The 25,966-nt window shown below is 45.2% G+C and overlaps 1 protein-coding gene and 2 long non-coding RNA genes across 10 annotated transcripts in view; 2 read left to right on the forward strand and 1 right to left on the reverse strand.

Annotated features, from left to right (window-relative positions):
* Window positions 1-25,966, forward strand: part of NAV2 (neuron navigator 2) — a 404,334-nt gene that overhangs the window by 279,619 nt on the left and 98,749 nt on the right. Inside the window, exon 1 of one of the 8 annotated variants that reach the window (XM_032241071.1) lies at window positions 21,959-25,256. The exons of the other annotated variants lie outside the window; for them this stretch is intronic. Coding sequence (XP_032096962.1) covers window positions 25,231-25,256 — 26 coding nt within the window. The 5' untranslated portion in view covers window positions 21,959-25,230. Of the gene's footprint in view, window positions 1-21,958; window positions 25,257-25,966 lie in introns of those variants that run through there. 8 annotated transcript variants of the gene reach the window in all.
* LOC116525272 lies at window positions 115-8,990 on the reverse strand. The gene is made up of 3 exons (XR_004257647.1): window positions 8,878-8,990; window positions 5,428-5,570; window positions 115-591 (listed from the first exon to the last, which is right to left on the reverse strand). It is a non-coding gene; the product is annotated as an uncharacterized LOC116525272 (long non-coding RNA).
* Window positions 16,570-16,924, forward strand: LOC116525273. The gene is made up of 2 exons (XR_004257648.1): window positions 16,570-16,619; window positions 16,783-16,924. It is a non-coding gene; the product is annotated as an uncharacterized LOC116525273 (long non-coding RNA).

Genomic DNA, 25,966 nt, shown 5'->3' on the forward strand with positions numbered 1-25,966 from the left:
GATTACAGGCACCCGCCACCATGCCCAGCAAATTTTTTTGTATTTTTAATAGAAATGGGTTTTCACCATGTTGGCCAGGCTGGTCTCAAACTCCTGACCTCAGGTAATCCACCCACCTTGGCCTCCCAAAGTTCTGGGATTATAGGCATGAGCCACTGTGCCCAGCCAGGAAAAATTAGTTTAATTGATGTGATGCTCTGACAAGTTCAGACGCCGACTTTGCTGCTACGTAGAGGTCAGTTCACCATCCTGAGCCCCCTTGTCTTCATCGGGCTGCTGTGAAGATTAAATGAGACGGTGCCAGGCATGAGGTTAGCACAGTGCCTGGCCCAATGCCCTTGATCAACGGCAGCAATTTTTATTTACTCATGATCAGAATGCCGATTTCACAAATAAGGAAAGTGAGGCACAGAAAGGCTAAGATGCCTGAATCGGCCAGGATATACATGTGGGTCCTCTCGGCCCCAGGTCCAGCACTGCGGCCACTGGCCTGCGCCACCTCCTTGGTGCAATGTCCTCTTCTCTTTATGATCTTCTTTGGGAGGTCTCACTCAGCTCTTATCTGCCTGCTTCTTCTGTCTTCGGGGAGCTCTGGTAATAACAACAAAAAAAAAGCAGAAAGCCTGAGATCCTGATGGATAACTGGCAAAAGCTCAAGTAGCTAACACGCTCCACACCCTGGCAGGAGGGCTCCATCTTTGGAACCGGCAGACTAACCACCGTGTAACAACATCAGAGGTGCAAACCTGTTAAAATCCCCAGCAAAGGTCTTGAAACAGAACATGAAAGGGTTTACGACCCTGTGGATTTGAACTTCTCATGCAGCCAAGCTATAATTCCAGCTCTGCTTTTGGAAGTAAAGATCAGAACCATAATTTGAGGAGGGCCTCAGAGCATGCACTGATTATGTTTCAAGACACAAGCTGTGGGATGAAGCTGCCTGGGGGGAGGCCTGGGGTACTGACCAGGAAGGGGTGTGGAGGGCAGTGTGGGGAGAGTAAAGCAGGGTGTCTAGCTGAGGCAATTAAATGTCCTTGCTTCTCAGTTTAAACAAAGGCCCCAAGGAAACCTCCCAGAGGGCTGCGTTCTTAATGATCTGGAATAAAGGGGTAGTGAGCAAAGCCAGCAAGCTGGGGGAGCTAATGTGAGCCCTGGCCTTGAATGTCCCTGCAGGAAGTCAGCTAAGGAGGCCTCAGTATACATGCAGCATTTGTCATGCTAATGACCCAGCCTCTCTGGTGCCACATAGGTCAGCTCTGAGACTTCAGGTTGGAGCTCCACTGGAGAGCTGGGATGGGCGCTTCCCCTCCCTCCCTTATCCACGGCTCCATAGCACGTCGTCGTCGTCGTGTGCTGCGGTTCCTGGCAGGGTCCCTCTGCCCTCACTGCCGCTGTCCTGCTGTGCCAGTCCTGTTACCCAGCACGTCAACCCCAGCACAGCCACAGTGATCCTCCTGAAACAGAGATCTGACCCTGTGTGCCACTTGCCTGCTGAAAACCCTTCTTGGCTCTGTGTCACATACAGGATAAAGTGCAAGCCTCGGAGATGACCCTCTAGCCTTGGCCCCTGCTGTCACACCCACCTCATCCCCAGCGTCTAAGCTGACTGCACCAAATGCTTGGCAGTCTCTAGCATGCTCCAGGGTGTTGTAAACCTCTTTGCCCCTGGAATGCCCTGTCCTCACCCTTCCTTGCCAGGCTAACACATCCTCTTTCTGCATTCAGCTCTGATGCCCACTTCTAGGCATCTCAGGCTGAGTAAGTCCTTTCCTTGAGGCTCCCAAAGGACCCCCTGCAGTCCTTTATTTTAAGTCTAACCAAATCTTGACCCTTTTTTTTTCTATTTTCCCTGTTGCTTGGCTTGAAGACAGGGATTATCTTATTTATCACTGGGTTTCCAGGATCCAAAAATATGGGGTCTGTCACATAGTAGGCACTCATTCAGCATTTACTGAACTGAACTCGTTTTAGCTGGATGAGCTACCTCTCTCCATCCAGAGGCCTTGACTTTTTCATTATCAACACTCTTGTTTTTCTCACTCTCAGGACTATCAGCCCTTAGCACAGTGGGTGGCACAGAGTATAGGTCTTCAATAAAGATCAGGGCAAGCCTCCCTGAGATGATGTAGGGGTGCAGCTGCCCCCCTGTTTTAATCCATTCAGGCTGCTATAACAAAGTGTCATACATTGTGTGGCTATAAGCAACAGACACTTCTTTCTCACAGTTCTGGAAGCCAGAAGTCCGAGGTCAGGATGCCGGCCTGGTTGAGTTCTGGTAAAGGCCCTCTTCTGAGTTGCAGAAATTCTGACTTCCACTTGTACCTTCACATGGCAGAAAGAGGGCAAGCTAGCTCTCTGAGATCCCTTTTATTAGGCACTAACCCTACTCACAAGGGCTCTGTCTTCATGATTTAATCACCTCCTAAAGACTCCACCTCTAAACACTATCACATTGGGGATTAGATTTCAACATGAATTCGGGGCATGGGAAGGGGAATCCAGTCCATAACACCTCTCATCAGGCATAGTACTTGCTGGGAATTCCTTGTGTAGAAGGTGCTTTGGGTACACAGGGGCCTGGAGTGGAGCCCTTTTCAAAGATCCCAAATCCCTCTCTATATCTCAAAGATCAGGTCATGAGTGACTGAAGGAAGGGACAGAGCAGTCAGGGAAATGTCAGTGTGTTTAGATTCAGAGGGCAGAATAAGAGCACTGCAGCATGGATCAGATGAAAGGCTTCCTGCAGGTGGTAGGCTTTTAGCTGGACCTTGGAAAACATGTAGGAGTTATAGGTGGTGAGGAAGAGAAAGAGCAGTCCAGGTTTGGTGAAAAGGAAGATAGAATGTGTGGAGGGATGGAGAAAAGGGATTGAGCCTGGGGAGTTTTGTTCTCTGGGAAACCCTATCTTTGAAGGCCAACCACTTGTTTTCCGGGCCAGTAGGTGCTCCAGTAGGTGGCTATTACAAAGCCACTATAATAGCCACCTCTGGTAGCTGTGTCCCACTGTGCCCTTCAGCGGTAACCTACCCCAGTGCCCCTGGAACCATCTGTGTCAGGGGTCAGCTGTGTGTTCTTGGAGAGAAGCCTTCCAAAAACAGACTCTGATAGGCTGAGGCAAATAGCTGACTTATTCATAGATGCCCTGGGGCTCACAGTATTAGAATTGGCCACCTCCTAATGATTAAACACTACACAAACACCCGGTGACCAAGGTACCCCACCATAAATGGGCTGTAAACCAGAGTGGCAGTGGCTGTTCCACCAACTGGGAGGAAGCGAGGCTACAGAAATGCTTTCTTTCCTAAGCAGCTAGCCCTCCAGGCAGAGCCCAGAAAACAAACCCAGATCTTTCCTGCACCCTGGGAGGGAAGCTGGAAAGGGGAAAGGTGGGATCCTGAGGTCACTGAGAGTGGAAAATAACAAGCACCTCCCTCTCCTCCCCGTGCTAGGTGCTCTAAACATGCTGCACATTAACTTACATCACAACCTGGTGACAGCTGGCAATTGATCAGGGTGGCTTCAAATGACTATCTGTATTGAAAGTCTTTTATCAGCATATCCATTTATTAGAGGAAAACTACTGCCACTGTGCTCAAGTTAGATGATACAGCTGATTCAGAGACTAGGTCTTTCATCTGGAATCACACAGCAAGCAAGTGACTAGAAATAGGCCCAGAATCCAGGTCGTCTGACCCTGCAATACAAGCCCTCTCCATTATCTGAAGTGACTGTAATGAGCAACTCCCAGGGGTAAATGACTCAGCATGCCAGGCGTGGGACACTGCCTCTCTTGTTCTACCCACATGCACTTCCCTCCATCTCTAAGTTGGTTCTACGTGAGTTCAGCAGGTAAAAGAATCACCCCTGCTCTGGTCAGCTGCCTCTCCAGGAAGCAGGCAATTGGACCCTGTTGGTGGGAAAGGTGAGAGATTCACACCCACCTACCTGCACACCTCTCACTGTTCTAGACGGGCCAGACCAGGGCTGTGGGCATGAAGCGGACCTTCACCAGCCTCTAAGAACTGGGGATGAGAACAAAGCCCTTCCTTGTTGCTAGCCTGAATTATTGGGTTCTGCTGCTCTTATTCTTCAGTAAGAAAAACAGCCATCCTGTTCATTGGATTTGGATTTTCTACCTTCTGGCTTTGTCAAATTTTTAATAATAATATCTATCTCTAGTTGCTACTAGAGAGTATGGAAGGTTCATGGGAATTCAGGAATATTTGAGAAGAAAATATCTAGGAAAATTGCATGCAGTCTGAGTAAGCCACCCACCTCATTTGCTGGTGAACTCCTGAAAATTGGTTCCCAAACACCAGGGGTCTTTAAACTCCAGAGATGGAGACATGTCTGTCCAGAATCTTACCTGGAATTCCTAGTAGCAAATGTTATTACACTGGTCCTACATTCCCCTCCATATCACCTCAAAAGGCTTAATTTGTTTCTTTTGTATGTTCCTCAGAACAGTTAGAATTGTGATGCCCATGGTGGCGCATGCCTGTAATCCCAGCTACTCAGGCGGCTGAGGCAGGAGAATTGCCTGAACCCAGGAGACGGAGGTTGCGGTGAGCCGAGATCGCGCCATTGCACTCCAGCCTGGGTAACAAGAGCGAAACTCCGTCTCAAAAAAAAAAAAAAAAAAGAATTGTGATGCCCAAAGGTGGTAAGCTTGCCAGGCCAAAATATCCTCAGGAGGAACCTTTAATTTCAGAATCCATGTTTCTAGTGTAATTCACACCTTCTTTGTCCTTCAGTTTCCCTTTCTGTCAAATGAGCATGTAAAGTCCTGGTCTCTCCTCTCCCCACTGCTGTAGTCAATACTGGTGAGGAGCTCACAGGACCCCTAGGAACCCAAGGGCATTGCAAGTGCAGCGCTCTGGCCAGAGAAGCCTGGCTTCTCTCTACTGCCACTGAAGAATGGCCACCTGGTGCTAATGGAACATAAAGCACAGTGGGCTCTGATGCTGGGTGGTTTTGTATTCTGATCAGGTTACGGTAACCTTTTTCAGAACCTCCTTCCAAGAGGGGCTCAGTCCTGCCATTCTCATAAATTCCCTCTCCCTCCCGGTGCCTTAGTGTAACTTAAGGGGGTGCTGAAAGAAGATAGCATCTAAATCCACTGGGTTGCTTTTCACATTACAAGCATTAAGCTCTCATCATGGACTAGACTGGCCATGGCTGTCGCTCCAGGCACCACCAGATGTGCTTTGGGGAGTCGGGGTTTCTCGTCTGCCATTCCTTCTTTCCAATGCTTCTTTTGATGCAAGACCTTGAACCCAAGACAGTATAGCACAGTGGTTAAGAGCACAGGCTCCAGAATAGGGTTCAACTGAAAACCCAGCTCAGCCACTTGTGAACCAGTGAATGTCTTAAAGTAAATTAATGCAGATAATAAGAAGTGCTTCTTGGTGGAGTTGTGAGGTTTACCTGCAATAATCCCAATAAATGATAGCTATTGTTTGGAAGGAAGTTTCAGCTCCAAGGCAGTCTTCTGATTCATTCTCACTGGCCTACAAGCTCTCTGACAATAGAGACCCTCTCTGTCTGTCTTAACCCTTTAAAGCCAAGGCCTGAGAAGAAACTGTCACATGATAGAAGTTCAATAAGTGTTTGAGAACAATTTCAATACCAAGTGGTTCTCCTGAGTTTTAATCATTCTTTAAAAACAAAACAAGGAGAAATGAGTCCTGTGTATAATAAGAGAGATTTTTATTAAGGAGAGGAACACAGGGACAGAGAATCTACATTTCTGAGCACTTCATTGTGCCAGGCAGGGAGCTGAATGTTCAAAGTATTTTACTTCACTTCATCCTGCAGAACTCCTGCAAGGCTGGTGTGTCCTTTACTGTTCATGCCAGAAAATGGAAATGAGGTTCAGAGAAGTTAACTTGCCTGAGGTTGGACAGCTGCAGAAGCTAGAATAATAGTGATAGCAGCAGCGGCTAAAATTTATGTAGTATATACGGTGAGTCAGACACTTTACCTAAATTGGCTAATTTAATCCTCCTGACAACCAGTCAGATATCATCACTTTAACAATAAGGGACGAGCTGACTGCAGTGGCTCATGCCTGTAATCCCAGTACTTTGGGAGACTAAGGGAGGAGGAGCACTTGAGCCCAGGAGTTTGAGACCAGCCTGGGCACCATAGGAGACCTCATCTCTACAAAAAATTAAAAAATTAGCCAGGCAGCCAGGCCCAGTAGCTCACATTTCTAATCCCAGCATTTGGGAGGCCAAGGCAGGCGGATCACCTGAGATCAGGAGTTCAAGACCAGCCTCGTCAACATGGTGACACTCCATCTCTACTAAAAATACAAAAAATTATCCGGGCATGGTGGTGGGTGTCTGTAATCCCAGCTGCTGGAGAGGCTGAGGTAGGAGAATAGCTTCAACCGGGGAGGTGGAAATTGAGCTGAGATTACGCCGTTGCACTCCAGGCTGGCAACAAGAGCGAAACTCCATTTAAAAAAAAAAAGACAAATTATTAAAAAATCTGGAGCCAACAAACACATGAAAAAATGCTCACACTGGTCATTAGAGAAATGCAAATCAGAACTACATTGAGATACCATCTCACAGCAGTTAGAATGGCGGTCATTAAAAAATCTGGAGACAAGAGATGCTGGAGAGGATGTGGAGAAATAGGAACACTTTTACACTGTTGGTGGGAGTGTAAATTAGTTCAACCATTGTGGAAGACAGTGTGGCGATTCCTCAAGGACCTAGAAATAGAAATTCCATTTGACCCAGCAATCCCATTACTGGGTTTATATCCAAAGGATTATAAATCGTTCTACTATAAGGACTCATGCACACGAATGTTCATTGCAGCACAGTTTACAATAGCAAAGACCTGGAACCAACCCAAATGCCCATCGACGATAGACTGGACAGGGAAAATGTGGCACATATACACCATGGAATACTATGCAGCCATAAAAAACGATGAGTTTGTGTCCTTTGTAGGGACATGGATGAACCTGGAAACCATCATTCTCAGCAAACTGACACAAGAACAGAAAATCAAACACCACATGTTCTCACTCATAGGTGGGTGTTGAAGAATGAGAACACATGGACACAGGGAGGGGAGCACTACACACTGGGGTCTGTGGGGGGAAATAGGGGAGGGACAGCGGGGCTGGGGAGTTGGGGAGAGAGAGCATGGGGAGGAATGCCAGATATAGGTGAAGGGGAGGAAGGCAGCAAATCACACTGCCACATGTGTACCTATGCAACAATCTTGCATGTTCTTCACATGTACCCCGAAACCTAAAATGCAAAAAAGACAAATTAGCCAGGCATAGTTGCACATGCCTGCCGTCCCAGCTAGTTAACTGAGATAGGAGGATCACTTTAGCCTGGGAGGTTGAGGCTGCAGTGAGGTGTAATCGTACCACTGCATTCTAGCCTGTGCAACAGAGCAAGACCCTATCTCAAAAAGAAAAAAAAAGAGGCCAGGCGCGGTGGCTCACGCCTGTAATCCCAGCACTTTGGGAGGCCGAGGCGGGTGGATCACGAGGTCAAGAGATCGAGACCATCCTGGTCAACATGGTGAAACCCCATCTCTACTAAAAATACAGAAAAGTAGCTGGGCGTGGTGGCGCGTGCCTGTAATCCCAGCTACTCAGGAGGCTGAGGCAGGAGAATTGCCTGAACCCAGGAGGCGGAGGTTGCGGTGAGCCGAGACTGCGCCATTGCACTCCGGCCTGGGTAAAAAAAGCGAAACTCCGACTCAAAAAAAAAAAAAAAGAAAAGAAAAGAGAGGACCAAGGTACAAAAAGGCAAAATAATTTATACATGATTGGTGGTAGAGCTGAGACTGCACCCTAGTTTCCAAAGACTATTTTCTTCTTCTTCTTTTTTTTTTTTTTTTCTTTTTGGAGATAGCGTCTTACTTTGTCACCCAGGCTGGAGTACAGTGGCACAGTCTCAGCTGCAGCTGCCTCCCAGGCTCCTCCCACCTCAGCCTCCAGAGTAGTTAGGACTTCAGATATGTAGCACCATGCTCAGCTAATTTTTATATTTTTTGTAGAGACAGGGCTTGATCATGTCATCCAGTCTGGTCTTGAACTCCTGGACTCCATGGCCTTGGCCTCTCAAAAGTATTAAAATGACAGGCTTGAGCCACTGCACCCGGCCCATTTTCTCCTTGTCTCCTGGAAAGCATTAGTAAGGACTGTGTAGGTGTAGTAAGGACTCCATATGACTTTCTGAAACAGAAGAATTAGGTGATTAAGTAAAATAGCGGCACTGCTTTCCCTAAACGTTTTGAAAATGAGACTCCCTGTTCATATGCCCAGAATGTGTGAACAGACCTTTTCCTGGAGGTGCAGGGCAAGTTTGAGAGAACCTTTGAGTCCTCTTGGGGCCTTGCCTCATCTCTCCACATTGATTGGGTTGGCAGTATTCTTTTCACTGAAGAAACTGATCTGCTTTTCTGTGGAATGAAATGACAGGTTAGAAAGGCTCTCAAAGTCTAAATTTAGCCAGTACAGTGTATTCATGTGCCATGCACTCGGGTCACCAGGAGAAGATAGATTTGACAGGTTGGCTGGCGGACAAAAACCAGCCCTTGAGAAGTCAGTTCTCCTTTGAAAGGTAAGTCAGACTAATTATTTGTCTCCATTGAGCCTAGTGTGTGAGCCCCCTGATCAGCGGCGGCAATGGGAGAATGGAGTGGTGGTACCAGGAGGCACAATTGCCACCGCTCTGGGGCTTCTGCTGTGATTGTCTTCCAAGACCGGCAGCCTGCCATCCCCAGCTGCACACTTTAGAGCCTTTGCTTTATAGTGCTGTTTTGAATTTGTAAAAACATTTTATGTTCACAAAAACAAAAAATATTTTTATAGAAGAGAAAGTTATGATACTTTACCCCTTGTAGAAATCTTGTGAAATTGGTCATTGAGGGAGCCTTGTTTTGTAGAGCAAAGTTGCAGAACTCAAATGTTTCAGAACTCTCAGCCTGTGTATTTTAAGTTTAAATCAGGCCAGGCACGGGTGACTCACACCTGTAATCCCAGCACCTTGGGAGGCCAAGGTGGGCAGATCACCTCAGGTCAGGAGTTCGAGACCAACCTGGCCAACATGGTGAAACCCCATCTCTTCTAAAAATACAAAAATTAGCCAGGTGTGGTGACGCGTGTCTGTAATCCCAGCTACTCAGGAGGCTGAGGCAGGAGAATCACTTGAACCCAGGAGGTGGAGGTTGCAGTGAGCCAAGATTGCACCACTATACTCTAGCCTAGGCAACAAAGTGAGACTGTCTCAAAAAAAAGTTTAAATCAGTGTATGTGTATGAATGCCTGTCGTCTTCTCTGTCTTTTCTCTATCACTTTTGACTCTTTTCAGCTACTTCTTGAGACCCAAAAACTTCCAGAGAGCTATTCCTGCCCCCTAATTTTTCCTGGAGGTGCAGGGCAAGTTTCAGGGACACAAGCAAGCAAGCATGCTCGCAATCAGCATCTTAAGCTTGACCCTTAGGATAGAGGCTCAGATGAAAATCATTCACACCAAAGTTGTGTCCAGGCAACAGCCAACAGACTTTGGAAAAGGACTTAACCACTACGAGAGATGACTAAATTTAGACTTGTGTATTTTTTTCTGTTGCTTGTGTCTTTGATCCACTTGGCAGTTGAAAATTTAAGTTCCTCAGACTTTTTTTTTTCTTCTCTGCCTGCTTGTTTTGCTAGATAAACCATTTGCACAGAGTGGTGTGTGTGCGCCTGCACATGCTTAATTTCTCTGGCATCTGATAAATGTTTTGAAATAGGATAATGCTGGAAACATTTTTTATTACTTTACAGTGCTTTGCTTAAGTAGAATTGATTCTTTTCCTTGACTGCTGTGTTGTTGCATTTTTTTTTAAATGAATTAGATTGCCCCAACTACTTCTCCTTATCAGTCTCATCCTGTTTAACCATCACTTCCTGTAGTGCTTACTGGCAAATGAGACTTCACATCCCTACGTGGCTACACAGGCATCCGTGAGACCTCCCTGACCTTGGGAGAGGAATTTGGAATTCCTAGTCTGTAACGGGGAGAGATGAAGGTGCAAAACAAAAGCATAGATTGAAGGTTGGAGGTCTGAAGTTTAACCTTGGATCTACCCCTAAACTCTTTGACCTCAAGCAAGGTACTTCTCCCTCTGAGCTTACTTACTCAAATATGGATTTGAGCCAAATGGCTCCTGATTTTCTTTTCCAGCTCTGAGCATCTAGAGTGACTTCAATTCACCAGATAACCAACCCGGTATAAAATTTGAGATTTGATTATCCAAAATGAAATGCATGGAGGCAGGTGTTCATTGAACTCATTGGCATCTGAACAAGGCTCTAGAACCAGTGGCAAATGAGCTGTGAGACAGTGTTGTGATTTACAGCCTTCCATGGGGTGACATCATAATTTTTAAAATGTTGACTTTGTCAAAGAAATTAGATAAAATGCAAACAACACAGTGAGATTTCTGAATCGGGAAGCAGAGCCAGAGTAATTTTCCTTTGGTATGTCTGCATCCCTGCTACCCACAGCTTTTTTAAAAGCAGTAATGCCTGCCTATGAGCTTCTGATCCCACTTGGATAAAGTTCAAACTGTTACCAGGCTTACTGTGAGATCTGGCTCCTGCTATTCTTCCCCTCCTTCTCCTCTCTTCAACCACACTGAGTTACTTGCTTCCCCACACCCCCAAGCCATCCTTTTTCTTGCCTTCTAACTTTTGCAGAGACATTCTCTTCACCCTTACCCCATCCCTCAGGGCTTACGTTAAATGTCACCTCCAGGAAGCTTTCTCTAACTACCCCACACCAAAGACCAGATTGGGTGGCCCTCCTATTTGCTTCCTTGATAAGCCTGAACTTTTCCTTATCATAGCACCAAATATATCATAGTGTAAATGTTCGCTACTAGGCTGTCACTTCATCTATACTCTAAGCACCTTGAAGGCAAGAACCTATCTTGTTCACCAGTGATTCCTCATTACCCCGGCTAAATGAGGAAACTGCTCAGACAGGTAGACTAGCTTCAGTCTATATAGCTCAGCTTATTAGTGAAGCCAGAATTCACTCCCAAGCCTGCCTCTTTCAACCCCACCCCTTTCCATTCTGTAAGACTTCTTACCCTGACCCATCTTCCCCCTAATTGTGAAGAGGTCTTTTTTCTTGAGATAACTTCTATGATCTCATAAGAATGACTGGGGGAAAATGGAATTTGTTTTGCAGACCTTTGATTTAGAGACTCATTTGCAAGATTGCCTGCCCCTGTGGATCAAGACTGCAAATGAGAACACTTAGGTCAATTGGCTTAAATGGCACCGTGTCTGCTGTGCAAATAGGGGCTTAATAATTGTGAGTCTCCTTTTCTCCCTGGAGTTTGATATACTTTCCCACCCAGATGCATTTGTGAGATAAGTGTGACAGCCCCCACCGACTACCTTTTTTTTTTTTAATTTGTGAATTTTGAAATCCAAACACGCGTCTCTGTTTCTTAGATTCCAGCAGCTTTAAATGTCCTTGGATTTTTTTTTAGAAAGGACCCAAGTCTATAATATATGTACAGCTGTGGCTCTTATCAAAATGTAGACATGCCTCTCATTACTGCTAATTGCATTTCTACCACTGGGTGATCTGGACTCAAACCTTCTAGTTCTGTGACTGGTTATCTATTTTATAGCATTGGCTACTTAGGATACATTACAGTGTCTTCCATGCAGCTGCTCTTTAGGTAAATTAATACCTGGGGGTCTTTTTCCATCTCTAGGAAACTTTAAGTACTGTAACAGGCTTTCATTTAAGCCTGTGCAAGGCTTATTTCACCAGATTGCTATTTAGAAGTTCTAACAAAACACCTTTATGAATAGCAACCGTAATACCCTTAATCTGCTAAACTTCCTGACATTTTAAACTAAGTGGATAGCTAGGAATGAAATCAGGCTTTCCCATCTCTCTAGTCTCTTCCTCTCCCCAGCCCTGCCTATGTCTTCAGGATCAAGGTGCTGGGGTGCAAATTCCTTCTTGCTATTAGGCCACCAAACTAGCAAAAACCAGGAAACACAATGTGGTTTCTCCAGACTCCAGGTTATGCAACTACCTGACCCATAGCTTTTTTAAAAAACAAGTTTTGATGAGGTTTCTGTTTCTGACAAAAAATTGGCATTTAAAAATATTCAATGTGGGCCAGGCGCAGTGGCCCACACCTGTGTAATCCTAGCACTTTGGGAAGCCAAGGCGGGCGGATCATTAGGTCAAGAGATTGAGACCATCCAGGTCAACATGGTGAAACCCCATCTCTACTAAAAAATACAAAAAATTAGCTGAGCGTGGTGGCGCACACCTGTAGTTCCAGCTACTCGGGAGGCTGAGGCAGGAGAATTGCTTGAACCTGGGAGGCGGAGGTTGCAGTTAGCCGAAATCGTGCCCCTCCACGCCAGCCTGGTACCTGGTGACAGAGGGAGCCTCTCTCTCTCAAAAAAAAAAAAAAAAAAAATTAAATGTGATTTTCTTTGTTTTCTTTTTGTTTTTCTTTTTTTTTTGAGACAGAGTCTGGCTCTTTCACCAAGACTGGCGTGCAGTGGCGCAATCTTGGCTGACTGCAACCTCTGCCTCCCAGCTTCAGGTGATTCTCCTGCCTCAGCCTCCTGAGTAGCTGGGATTACAGGTGCACGCCACCACACCCAGCTAATTTTTGTATTTTTAGTAGAGATGGGGTTTCACCATGTTGGTCAGACTGGTCTTGAACTCCTGACCTTGTGATCCGCCCACTTCGCCTCCCGAAGTGCTGGGATTACAGGTGTGAGCCACCGTGCCCAGCTCTTTGTTGTTGTTGTTTTTTAACCCATGTTTAATTTTGGAAAAAATATTGAAATGCAGATAAGCAAACAAAAGGGATAAAAGAAAAAGACTGTAATGTTATATGACACAGAGAAATCCATCATTAACACGTTAGTGCTTTCCAGGTGTTTTTTATTCATGTAAGCACTTAGATGTTTTATTTTTTGAAAGACCAAACATGTCTGGAATACTTACTTGCTATGAACCACACACTATTCTAAATTCTTTACATGTATTGCTTCATTTGGTGTTTACAACACCTCTGGGAGTAACAACTCATTGTACAGGTGATGAAACAGACACACGTCACTTAAGCAACATGTCCAAAGTCACGCATCTAAAAGTGGCAGAGCCAGGATTTGTAGCTAGACAGTGTGACTCTCTAGTCTTTAATTTTAATTACATTGTATAGCCTCTAAAAATGAGATGTTTTATAATCTAACTTCGTAGTTTCATACTACAGCATGAGGACCCTTCTTTATCAGGATTCATTAGCATCATTCTTAATGATCACATACAGTATTCTGTTCTATGAAGGAGCCATAATTTGATTAACTTTCTTCTTACTGATGGATGTTTAGGGTGTTTCACTTCTTTTGTTCTTATAAACAACAATGCAAAGACCATTCTTGGACCTAATGTATGCACACTAATGTAGGCTGCCAATAAAGCCTGTATTCTATATTTCCCTTATAATTCTGACATTTGTGTGTGCAGATGATGCCCCTGAGGCACTACAGAGGAGCATAGTCTTGAGTGTATTCTGGTGATGGGGCTACCCTGAACCATTCACACACTTTCTCTGTCCATACTCCATTGTTCCTGGTACGGTGTTTGGAAGAAAGTTAACTAAGAATGGAGTTTCTGTCTAGGTCCAGCTAGCTGCCTGCAGCTGAACCTACAAATACAGCATCAGTTTGCATTGTGCTCTGAATTGAATGAGGACATTTATCTTTCTTTCTAAACTTAAGTGAAAGTATAGAACTTGAAACTATTAGGTTGGTGCAAAAGTAATTGCGGTTTTTGCCATTACTCTTTTTTTTTTTTTTTTTTTTCCTAAAGATGGAGTTTCACTCTTGTTGCCCAGGCTGGAGTACAATGGCGTGATCGTGGCTCCCTGCAACCTTGCCTCCTGGGTTCAAGCAATTCTGCTGCCTCAGCCTCCTGAGTAGCTGGGATTACAGGCATGTGCCACCACGCCCAGCTAATTCTGTATTTTTTTGTTTTTTCAGTAGAGACAGCATTTCTCCCTGTTGGTCAGGCTGGTCTCGAACTCCCAACCTCAGGTGACCCACCCACCTCGGCCTCCCAGAGTGCTGGGATTACAGGCGTGAGCCACCATGCCCAGCATGCCATTACTTTTAATTGTGAAAACTGCAATTACTTTTGCACCAACCTAATACTATGGTGGTACCCACTGATAGCATCACCCATTCATGACCAGGTGCAGTGGCTTAAGCCTGTAATCCCAGCACTTTGGGAGGCCAAGGTGGGTGGACCACCTGAGCTCAGGAGTTCAAGACCAGCCTGGCCAACATGTTGAAAACCCATCTCTACTAAAAATACAAAAATTAGCTGGGCACGGTGGCACATGCCTGTAATCCCAACTACTCAGGGGCCTGTGGCAGGAGAATCACACGAACCTGGGAGGCAGAGGTTGTAGTGAGCCGAGATTGCACCAGTGCACTCCAGCCTGGGCGACAGAGTGAGACTCTTGTCTCAAAAAAAAAAAAAAAGACTGACTCCTGTAGACAGAAAGAAAGGGAGGGAAAGAGGGACCAGGGGATAGGGTTGTTGTTAGTACACTCTAATACTCAAACCAGTGATGTGGCTATTTGTAAAGTCAAGAAAGTCATCCCCAATGTGCCAGTTACCAGTCTCAAGGCAAAAATCCAGAGGTGATTAAGAGTAGTTTTAAGCATGGGCTTTGAAATCAGGAGCCTGGGGGCTTACCATCAGTGTGGCCTTGGGCATGTTACTTAACCCACTGCTCCCCAATTTCTTCATCTAAACAGGATGATTATACATACTGCATATGGAATGTCAGAAGGATGAAATAAGACCAGAAAACTCATCACAGTAACCACCATGATAAGAACTCTATAAATGGGAGCTTAAGAAAGCCCCAGAGGATACCGATTTACAAATAAGGCAGACCTGGGTCCAGATTTTGGCTTTAGCATTTTTTAGCTATGTGACCTTGAACAACTTACTTAACCTTTCTAAGCTGTAGATCATCTGTACATGGGAGATAATAAAATCTGTCATCCTGGGATATTGTGAGTTTTGACACCAATGTTGTATACAAAGTTAGTAGAGCCTCTGGTGCACTGTTGCTTTTCGGAACCAATAGCAAAATTTTTAAGCACTTTCTGTGTGCCACTCTATTTAACTTCTCTTCTTCCATTCAAAACAGTTTTGCTCTTAGAGACTAATGGTCAAATGGAAGGAGTTTAATCCTTAACCAGTCTATAACTTTTCAGCTAGCCTGCCTGCTAGGCAAGTACCTAGAATGAGTTAAGCTCTTTGCCAAGCTTTTTTCTTGTTCCTTTCATCATATACAAGATTGTGGTTTAGAGGTTGGGAAAGGTTTTGTGAACCTATTTTATAGTCCCTGTAAACTCGGAAGGGAAACAATGAAATACCAAGGCTAAGGTATAGAACAGGTTTTCTTACAAGAGAAACTGCGGGATCAGGTATTTACAGCATTTCATACAATACCCGGCCCCTAGAAAGTCTGCAGTAAATTCAAGGCCTGTCCCCAGTAGGGGACAGACGGATCATGAGTCAAATTCACAAGGCAAATGAATTTTCTTTTGAAAAGGAATTCAGTGGGAGATCTAGGGGTATAGTTTTACAAAACATTCATACTTAGAAGGTCTTAGAGGACCTCTGGGGCGGCAGCCTGCTCAGGGAGCAGGCGAGTAATCTGAGAGCCACAATCAGGAAGTGATTTGGCCAAAGTCAACATGGTGACAGATGTAGAACAAGAGCTCAGCCCCGAACTTCTTTTCTGTTCTAGTGTTCTATCCTCTGCCCTGCAGTGTGCTCTACAACAGGAGAGCTGCATGACCCTCATGCAGGGAAAACTTTGGGTGCAGGAAGTGCAGTGAGATCAGTGTCCCAGCTGTTGGCTTAAGTCACAGTCTGCCTGGAGGCTGCCCATGATAAGCACCTACAAGTTTCCTCTCCAGTCCCTTCCTTCTCCCCTATTACACTTCCCCCTCCTTACCCCAGACACCTGTCCCTCTGCCTCATTATCTCACCCTATGTAGACACACTCAAGGATGTCCTTGGAGCTGGATTCCCGTTGGAGCCAAAAAGTAGCACTGAAACATTTTATTCATTCCCCATCCATCTTAATAGAAATAATAGTACAGCTGCAAAAATATACATTCGAACTCTCTCTATGCCTTCACAGCACCCTTAATAAAGTATGCATCTTCAAAGCCAATCATGCTCTTTTAAATCTTCTCTAATTTTCTCTTTTTTAAAAGACCAAAGCCAGGTGAGGTTGCTCACATCTGTAATATTCCAGCACTTTGGGAGGCTGACGGGAGAGGATTGCTTGAGGCTAGGAGTTCAAGACCACCCTGGGCAACAAAGCAAGACCCTGCCTCTACAAAAAAATTTAAAAATTACCCAGTCATAGGCTAGGCGCGGTGACTCACACCTGTATTCCCAGCACTTTGGGAGGCCAAGGCGGGCGAATCTCCTGAGGTCAGGAGTTTGAGACCAGCCTGGCCAACATGGCAAAACCCCGTCTCTACCAAAAATACAAAAATTAGCTGGGTGTGGTGGTGTACACCTATAGTCCCAGCTACTCAGGTGGCTGAGGCAGGAGACTCGCGACTCAGGAGGCAGAAGTTGCAGTGAGCCAAGATCACGCCACTGCACTCTAGCCTGGATGACACAGCGAGACTTTGTCTCAAAAATAAAAAAATAAAAATTAGAGGCACGATGGGACATGCGTGTAGTCCCGGCTACTGGCGAGGCTGAGGAGGGAGGATTACTTGAGCCCAGGAGTTTAAAGTTGCAAAGAGCTGATATTGTGTCACTGCACTCCTGCTGGGCAACAGTGAGACCCTGTCTCAAAAGAGTAGTTAATTAATAAATAAAAGACCCAATTGCCACATGGATTTGCTTCTTTGGGTTTTTTGCTATTTTCCTCTAAATAACCAGATTTATGGTCATGACCAAAGAGGCAGGAGAGCCTTGCTCCAGACTGCTTCCTGAAATACGTGCAGAGCCTTCCAATCTGCTGCTACTCCTTATGGCCTTGGAAACAATGACACAGAAATTTTTGTGGCTGTTTTTCTTAGGGGTGTTTGGGATTGGGTTTTATGGGGTAATCTAGGTTTTGCTATTTAGAAAGCTACATCTAGGGACAAGTTTCAAAATTTTCACCAAAACTGTCAAATTTCAGCATTGCACAGCATTCCTATAGAGGCAGCCTGAGTACAAATTTTTCTGGCTTTGTGGACAATAGTTGCCTTCTCTTCTCCCCTATAATATGTTCTCACAGTTTACTATTTCTTTCTTTAATGACGTGTATCGCAGATTGCAGTTAAAAGTATTTGTTTTTTATTTGACTGCTTGACAACCTCACATACACCCAACTATAAGCTCCAAGAGGGAGTAGAGAGAGACATCTTCTCTTTGACATACCACTGTTTCCCCCATACAATGCTTGGTACACAAAAGTCAACATCCAGCCAATATTTTAAAGAGAACAATCACTGTAAATATAGGAGGAGCGACTATAGTGTGGAATTTGGTAAATGAGTGTATCTCAATTGGACCAAACCCAAAAGTATGAGAAGCCACTGAAGGACTATGGGATAGCCTATGACTGGCCCTTGCCCACTAAGTGTCTTAGTGTCATGTGTTGGCAGAGTGACCTGGAGGTGTTCACTCTCCTAATGCCGTGTCATGGAAATCAAATAGGATTTGGCTCCAGTCTGTCGCTTAGCAGTTGTATGACTATGGGCAAATTAAATTCTCTGAACATCGATTTTTTTTTCATAACATGGGGATAATAACACGTTAGAACAGTTCTTAGAATTAAATGAGATGAGCTGTGTAGGCAGGAAAGCTTATAAAGCCTAATTATCATTATTGTTGAGAGTAACATTGACCTCGTATGTCCTTTATTGGAAATGCTGCCATTTTGGAGTTGATGCAGCTGATTGGCCCCTTCCAGAAAAGACATCCCTGATGCTGGACTGAGGGTGGGAAATCTGGATTTGTGAGTTGAGGCTGAAGATCCTGAAGACCCTGGCACCCACGTGGTCCTGTTCCTCAGCCATCTGTAGGGTTTTGTTAACAAGCCACTGGTTTCAGATTTAGAATGGGAAGGGCATAAGCATGGATAACAGATTGGATACTCTTCCTGCTGAATGAAGCCTTTTGTTTAGAGATTAAGGATTATGTGTGCTTTTGCATGTGAGTACTCACAAATGTGGACTCCAGACAATCTCAACAATTAACCAATGAGAGGTAACGGAAACTGCAACTCCATAAGATAAAATATTTGAAGCTGAAAGGCAGTTCATTCTGTTTTTGTAATATAATTGGAGAATAGCATCACCACTTCACTGAAAGCTGTAGGGAGGGATGGAGGGAGGGAGTGATTGATCCACAATCTCAGTAAATGTAAAGAATGAGGTCACGCTTCCCAGGACCCAATGGAAGCAGAGATTCTGCATAAGAATATGAACAGGGCCGAATGCAGCAGTTCACACCAGTAATCCCAGCACTTTTGAGAGGCTGAGGCGGGCAGATTGCCTGACCTCAGGAGTTTGAGACCAGCCTGGCCCACATGGTGAAACCCCATCTCTACTAAAATACAAAAAAAAAAAAAAAAAAAGCCAGGTGTGGTGGCACACACCTGTAGTAACAGCTACTCAGGAGGCTGAGGCATGAGAATTGCTGGAGCCTGGGAGTCGCAGGTTGCAGTGAGCGGAGATTGTGCCACTGCACTCCAGCCTGGGTGACAGAGCAAGACTGTCTCCAAAAATAAAAATAGAAAATAAAAGAAAAAAGAACATTTATAGGAAGGGAGGCCCTCTTGCTTTGAGGTCCTAATTCCCAGAAAAGAATGGAGGAAATGGAAAAGGAAGAGGGGAGGTGCAGAGGCACACTGACTACATCTCAAACTATATATTGACACCTCCCTAGGATCGTTATTAATGGGTTTGAGAGTTCTCCAGAGGATAGACCTGCTTTTCCACTGATGTCCCCACATCCACTTACTAGGCTTCAAACATGGTAGCCACCTTTCAGCTCCTCCAGCACACCCAGCCTCTCTCTTCCTCTGGTCTTTGCACTTGATGTGTCTCCCACCCGCCCCCGATCCCTTCGTCTGGAACACCTGGCTTTCTCCTTCTGATGGCTGGTTGGTGCCCTCTCATCTTTCATGTCTTCCTTTAAATGTCACTTCCTGGGAATGGCCTTTCATGACCGTGCTATTTAAAGTAAGTGCTTCCTGTGTGACTCTCTTTCACAGCACTCTGTTTATTTCTGTCATCACTTTCCCCGTAACATCCATAATGATTTTGCCTGTTTGTCTCCTCCGTGTAAAGAGCTCTGTCAGGACTGGGGCATTTCCTTTTTCTCCACCTTGTATTCCCAGTGTCCAGTCTCGTATCTGGCAAAGGTTTTACGTTGACTTTTTGTTGAATGTTGTTCATTTTCTACCCCAAAGCTGCCTAGTTTCTTACAATGCGTGTTGAAAATCATAAACTCCCTGGTATGAACTGCTATACTTCAAAAGCTTTGCCAAAGACTCACACCCAGTAAACTTCCACACCAGGCAATGCGATGTGTGTCACATCTTTTCATGTGTCCCATACACACAGATCCTCTATTAAACCTTTATGTTTTCATTTTTGTTCATTCATCCAGGAGAGCTTTCCTGCCTTCCTCCCTCCCTTCCCTCTCTCTTTGTTCTATTACCAGCAAACCAGAAGAAAGCAACTGAACTGAGTATAATGCTGGTTCCCAAATTAAGCAAACAAAAAGTCAGTATCAAAATGACTCACACCTGTAATCCCAGCACTTTGGGAGGCCAAGGCAGGAGGATCACTTGAGGTCAGGAGTTTGAGACATGGCGAACTCCTAGCTAACATGGTGAAACCCAGTCCCTACTAAAAATACAAAAATTAGCCAGGAATGGTGGTGCATGCCTGTAACCCCAGTTGCTCTGGAGGCTGAGGCATAAGAATCACTTTGAACCCGGGAGGTGGAGGTTGCAACGAGCCAAGCTTGTGCCACTGCACTCCAGCCTGGGCAACAGAGCGAGACTCAGCCTCAAAAAAAAAAAAAAAAAAAAAATGAAACTAAAGTGGTACTATAAAACTCAGAAGCAGCTGCCCTTAACCTGGGCTTTATGGACAGGATTCAGGGGATCAGTGAGTCCCTTTAAATTTTGTGTAAAATATTGTTTGTATATCTTTTTTCTTGTGGACACACAGACCTAAGTTTCTGTCAGGTTCTCAAATGGATCTGGGACCAAATAAAACCATTGAACTAAAGTCCTTGAAAGTCCTACAATGTCCCCAGGAGACTGTGTAGCGTAATCAGTTCCATTTTGTCCTCCTGTGCTTGGTGGATCCAGGACCACATCAGCAGTGATCTAGGCACTGGGAGGATATGGCTCAGAACAAAAGCAAACAGCACACCTGTGCTCAAGGAGCTCACTGTGTTGAGGGAAAGACAGACTGTTGAAAGACGATGTGTTGACTGGTCGACGCCATGAAGAAAACCATATGGTGGAATATAATTGGGCCAGGGTCTAAGAGGAAATCCCTGAGGAGGTGCCACTGCAACCGAGATCTGACCCATGAGAAGTGGGCAGCCATGGGGGTTGTGGGGAGGAGCATTACAGAAAGGAGGCACAGTGCAAGGGCTGAGGAATTGGGAAGAAGCTTTGTGCATTTGTGGGTCCTGTCTTGAAGAGGAGGAGCCAGACCATTTGAGGGCTTCCAGGCCAAGGGAACAAATTTGAATTTTATTCTCAGTTCCCTGGGAAGCCATCAGTGGGCTTTAAGCAGGAATGTGACAGCTTCTGCTGCACACCTGAGAAAGATTGGTCGCTGGGGTGTGCAGGATGGAGCCTAGCAGGGCATGAGGGAAGGCTGAGCGACATGGGAGGTGGCTGTTGCGGGAAAGAGATGATGGCAGCTTGGTCCAGGGTTATCTTACTGCAGATGTTCAGTAGTGATCGGGTTCAAGGTGTATTTGGGGGCTGTAGGCAAAAGGACTTCTTAATGGATTACATCAGAGGTAAGAAGGAAAGAGAGAATTAGGATGGCTAATGGATAGTCATACTTTGAGATGCAGAAGACTTTGGGAGTGGGGATGCAGACACATTGGAAGTTGGAGAAATAGTTTTGAGTAAGGTAAATTTGATTTCAGATGTGTTGAGTACACAAAGGGGCCAGGCTAGAGATTACAGACTTTCAAGTTATCTGCCGGCACCTAGTATTTGAAGCCATGGGTGAGATCACCCAGGAAAAGTTAGATAAAAGTGGTAGTTAAAACTTAGTTATAAGTTAGTTAGAAGTTGTAGTTAGAGAAGAGGAGGAGTCCAGGGATGGAGGCCCTGGAGGTCTGGAGAGGTGAAGAGGAGGGTGAGCCCAGGAGACTGAGAAGCACAGACAGTTAGGGAGGTAGGAACCAGGTGCAGATGACAGTGCGGAAACCTGAGATGAGGCCCACTCAAGAAGGGAGAATCTTTTGATGCTACCTGCTGCAGCTAAAAACTCAAGTTAGGGTAAGGACAGAGAGCTGACCATTGGCTTTGGCAAGGAAGAAGCCATTGATGTTCTCAGGGAAAACAGAAAGTGGGTCAGGCGCAGTGGCTCACACCTGTAATCCCAGCACTTTGGGAGGATGAGGTGGGCGGATTGTGAGGTCAAGAGATCAAGACCATCCTGGCCAGTGAAACCCCATCTCCAGTAAAATACCAAAATTAGCTGGGCATGGTGGCGTGCACCTGCAGTCCCAGCTACCCAGGAGGCCAAGGTAGGAGAATTGCTTGGACACGGGAGGCGGAGGTTGCAGTGAGCCGAGATCACACCACTGCACTCCAGCCTGGTGCCTGGTGACAGAGGGAGACTCTGTCTCAAAAAAAACGGAAAGTGGTCTCAGTGGAGTAGTGGGAACGAAAATCTTGCCTGGTGGATTGAAGAGATCATGGGACATGAGAAGTACAAAAAGCTCCTTTGAGATGTTTTCCTGTAATAAGGAGCAGAGGCTGGCATGATGGTGGAGGAAAATATGGGCATAGGGTCAAAAAAAGGTTTCATTTTATTGATGAGATTAGTAATATATTTCTCAGCCTGCAGGGAAAAGCCAGGAAAGAGGGGGAAATTGAATATGTTGGAGGGAAAAGAGCAAAGTGTCTTCACTAGTATTGTTTTCATAAAATACTCATTAGAAATAGGTGAACATCTTTTTCGATTCATCCTTATGGTTTTCTATTTTGTCTAATAATGTACTGTGTTCCAAGAATAAAGTTTTCTTCTCTTTGATACCTGGGTAGAGTTTATCAGCTACATTTTGTTTGTAAAAATGGCTCTGTGAGACTTGGAAACCTTAACACCATTGATAACATTGTTTCTGTGAAGAAATGTGTTATGAGTTCTGGAAGGCCTTTGGAATTTGGCCTGTTTAGAAGCAGGGGTCAAAAATGACAGGGCAAGCTTGGCTCTTTGAAAAGCGCCAAAGGGCATCTGCCCTCATGGAGTTGGTTTACTTTCCCTCTTCCTCTCCCGTTGCCTGGATCTCCCTTATCCCTGCTGATTATTATCTTTCAAACCATAAGAAAGCCCTGACTCACTTAGAGCCTGTAGCTGCAAAGAGTTGAGAACCTTTCACATGAATGGTGTGCTTCTTTTAACCATAGAAAGAAAACTAAGACCTCCTTAAAGCACTTTGTCTCCTACAATATGCTCGCCCTTGTATAATCAGAATAATATGTTTAGCATTGTACATTTACAAGAACTTTTATAAAAAGGAGGAACTCCATCTATTAACTCTCCAATGTAGCTCTCACCCTCAGAGTAAAAGATAGGCTGCTTACACTGACATGCATGGCCTCACTCAGGCAATCTTCTCTCTCCCTGTACCCTTGGACTGTCCGGGGCTGACCCACTCCTAACCCCACTTCGGTTCACCACTCACTGTGCTGCAGCCACTCATTGGAATGCACTGCAAGTCATATACTATCTCAGGGCCTTTGCACTGACCATTTCCTCTGTTGGAAGTCTCTTATCCCCAGGTGTTCAGATACCCAGCTCCCACAGTTTTTTTACATTTGTAATAACATTCCCTCAGCAGACATGTCGTAGCCCATGTAAATTTTCCAACAGCCCCCTTGACAAATCATGTCTTCGGTCTTTACACTATGTTGTTCTCTTGAGCATTTATTGCCAATGTGCTGTAAAATTTACATTTTGTCTCATTTAGTTTATAGTTCTACCACTGAAAGCTAAGTTCCATTAGAATTGAGATTTTTTGGTCTATTTTGTTGACTCTTTGTATCCTCAGCACCTAGAACAGCACTTGCCACATTGCAGATGCTCTATAAATATGTTAGTTGAATGAATGAATGAATGGATCAACATTTCCTAGTTTATCTTGATGACAAATCAGAATGTTTACCTATTATATTTTCTTAGAGCAAGGAACAACTATAGGAAAGAGTGGAAACTTTTGAGAGAGAGAGAGTGAATGAGTGTGTGTGTGTGTGTGTGTGTGTGTGTGCACGCCCACCAGCCCATGTGCCTATATGTTTCCATACACACAGTCACCATCCCATTCCCAAGTTAACCCCATGCTGGACAGATTCTCAAAGAAGTAGTGTTGTAAAGATACATTCAGTTCCAGGGACAGCATAGAAGGTAAGGGGTGGTTTGAAGCACCTTGTCAGCCAGAGCCTGGGTCCATCCCAACCTTTTTGTCTTAATAAATCTGGATACTATCCCTTCCCTCAAACTCACCCACTGTCCACCCCTGCCTCTGCCTCCCACTCCCCACGGCAGATGCCCCAGCAGTATTTCAAGTGGAGGAAGGCCCCGAGGGATGAGATGAGAATGATTAACTTTGGTTGAAGTTTCCTTCGAGATTACAATCTCTGTTTCATTCACCCGGGAAGCACCACCAGACCCTCCTCTCCAGTTTGAGCAGATCTTTTATTCCCTCCCTTTTCGGTGGGGGAGGAATGGCTCTTCATTCCACTTTGAAAGCTTCTGTTTGCTGAGCAAATGCTGACCACACAGAGACCTCACTTGGAGCCAGTTACTGCTTCCTTCCCTAACCATCCCCCAGGGCCACAACCCCCACTCCCCCCACCCCAGGGGGAGAGTCTTTCTCGGGGAAAGTCTTTGAAAGCTGCCAGGAACCAACTGGTAGGATTTTTGGAGAGGGAATCAGGGTTTTGGAGAACATCTTAATCCTTCGTTTTGAAATAAAAGCTTGTGGCTATAACATAAGTTTGCGTTTCAGTTCTCAGTAGTAATACAGTTGTTCGTTGTTCATTTTTCATAGCATCTGTTTACATAGTTCTGAGTGCCTTGATTACAGGTTTTAATAGGGATTAGTTGGTGCAACCCCTTTCCATCCCAGAGCTGGGACTCTCTCCCACCCACCTCCCCTTCCAGCCTCTGTACCATAATGTTTAATGTAGCCATGCCTAGACTGAGATTCTTTTCCTTTTGAAACAAGTAGCCTGAGGAATTAATGCATATTTTTGTTGGCACTGCATCAAAATTGACATCACCGGAAATAATGTATGAGTGTCGTCGTTAACTGTACAAACAGGTATCATTTCCTTTTTAGGTTCAGAAGTTCTCTGTAGGCTAAATCATTTGCATTCAGACGTCAATGGAATGAGCTAAGAAATGTTATAGTCATGATTTTTGTGTCATTAAAAGTCATACTTAGGGCTGGAAAGACTTTCTGCAACATTTTTGTGCAGTCTTCGAGGATTTAAAGTATTTTTTCACTCTTAGATTTTCTTCAATTTGACCCACTGTTGCAAACTCCCCTGGGACCATATGGAGGGCTCTTTCATTCAGTGCTTTACGGTAATGGTTTCAGAGTTTGGTGTTAGCTTTTGCATTGCTGAAACTTTTCACAGCTGACTTGATACCAGCACTCAGGCCTGACCTCTCGCTCCTTCAGCACTTCAGAGGTTAATTTTGTTGGGGGATTGGATTTCTTTCCTGGGCTGGGGAATGGTGATCCCTGCTAGCTAGTCCTTTAGTTACAGAGTTGCTGGGTGCCTGGGATTCCCTGGCCCAGTGTGGGCTGGCTCAGCTGGCTAAAGGACTTGCCATCCCGTGAGATTCATTCAGCTTCTTTGTCCACTGTTCTCCAAGGGCCACAATGTAGTGAAATGCTGTGGCCTAGGAACCTTACAAGGTAGGATGATTTTCTAAAATTTCTGGGGCTGGGGGTGGGTGTGGTGCGTGTACTGCCTTGTCTTCCTTGACCGATACAGAAAAGCCTGGTGGAACAGCCTGTGTTGCAGCTGCCTGAATCACCATGGGCTATGTTGTGGTGGGCGGGGGTGGGGAAGGTTGCTGGCCAGGAAATTTACCACCTTCTCTCCCCTCCTGCCCCCATTCATTCTAACCTTGATGGTTTCACAGGAAATTGGGGCATTACCCAAATGTCTCGGGTCCACATAGATACTTGGTTAATGTCAATATTTTCCAAACCATCTTGTCAAATTAGGCTACTGAGCCTGAAAATCTAGGTGTTGATCACCCGGCTGTCTTAAATCGTTATTCCAGAATTTTCAGCTGGTGGGGGCAGTATGAAGGGGTGAGCTGGAGAAAAAGGCAGTGTGGCCCCAGGCAAGGACTGCTTGTGGTTCCCTGATTAAAAGGACTTGCAGTTGGAGGTTTTGTTTGGAATTTAAGGAGCCTGGTGAACTTGTAGTTGTGTTTACTAATACAGCAAATTACTGCGTGGGTTGTGTGTGTGTTGGGTGGGGTGTGTGTGTGTGTGTGTGTGTGTGTGTGTGTGGAAACTAGGCTCCAGGAGAGATGGCATGGGAGGTTTAAGCATAAGGACTTTTTAAAAATTTTTTTACTTCCTTATGACCCATAGAGCTGCCCAGGGAAGCA

Source organism: Sapajus apella, unplaced genomic scaffold (assembly GCF_009761245.1).
Source record: "Sapajus apella isolate SASKATOON/1434 unplaced genomic scaffold, GSC_monkey_1.0 scaffold47, whole genome shotgun sequence".
Taxonomy (NCBI): Eukaryota; Metazoa; Chordata; class Mammalia; order Primates; family Cebidae; genus Sapajus; species Sapajus apella.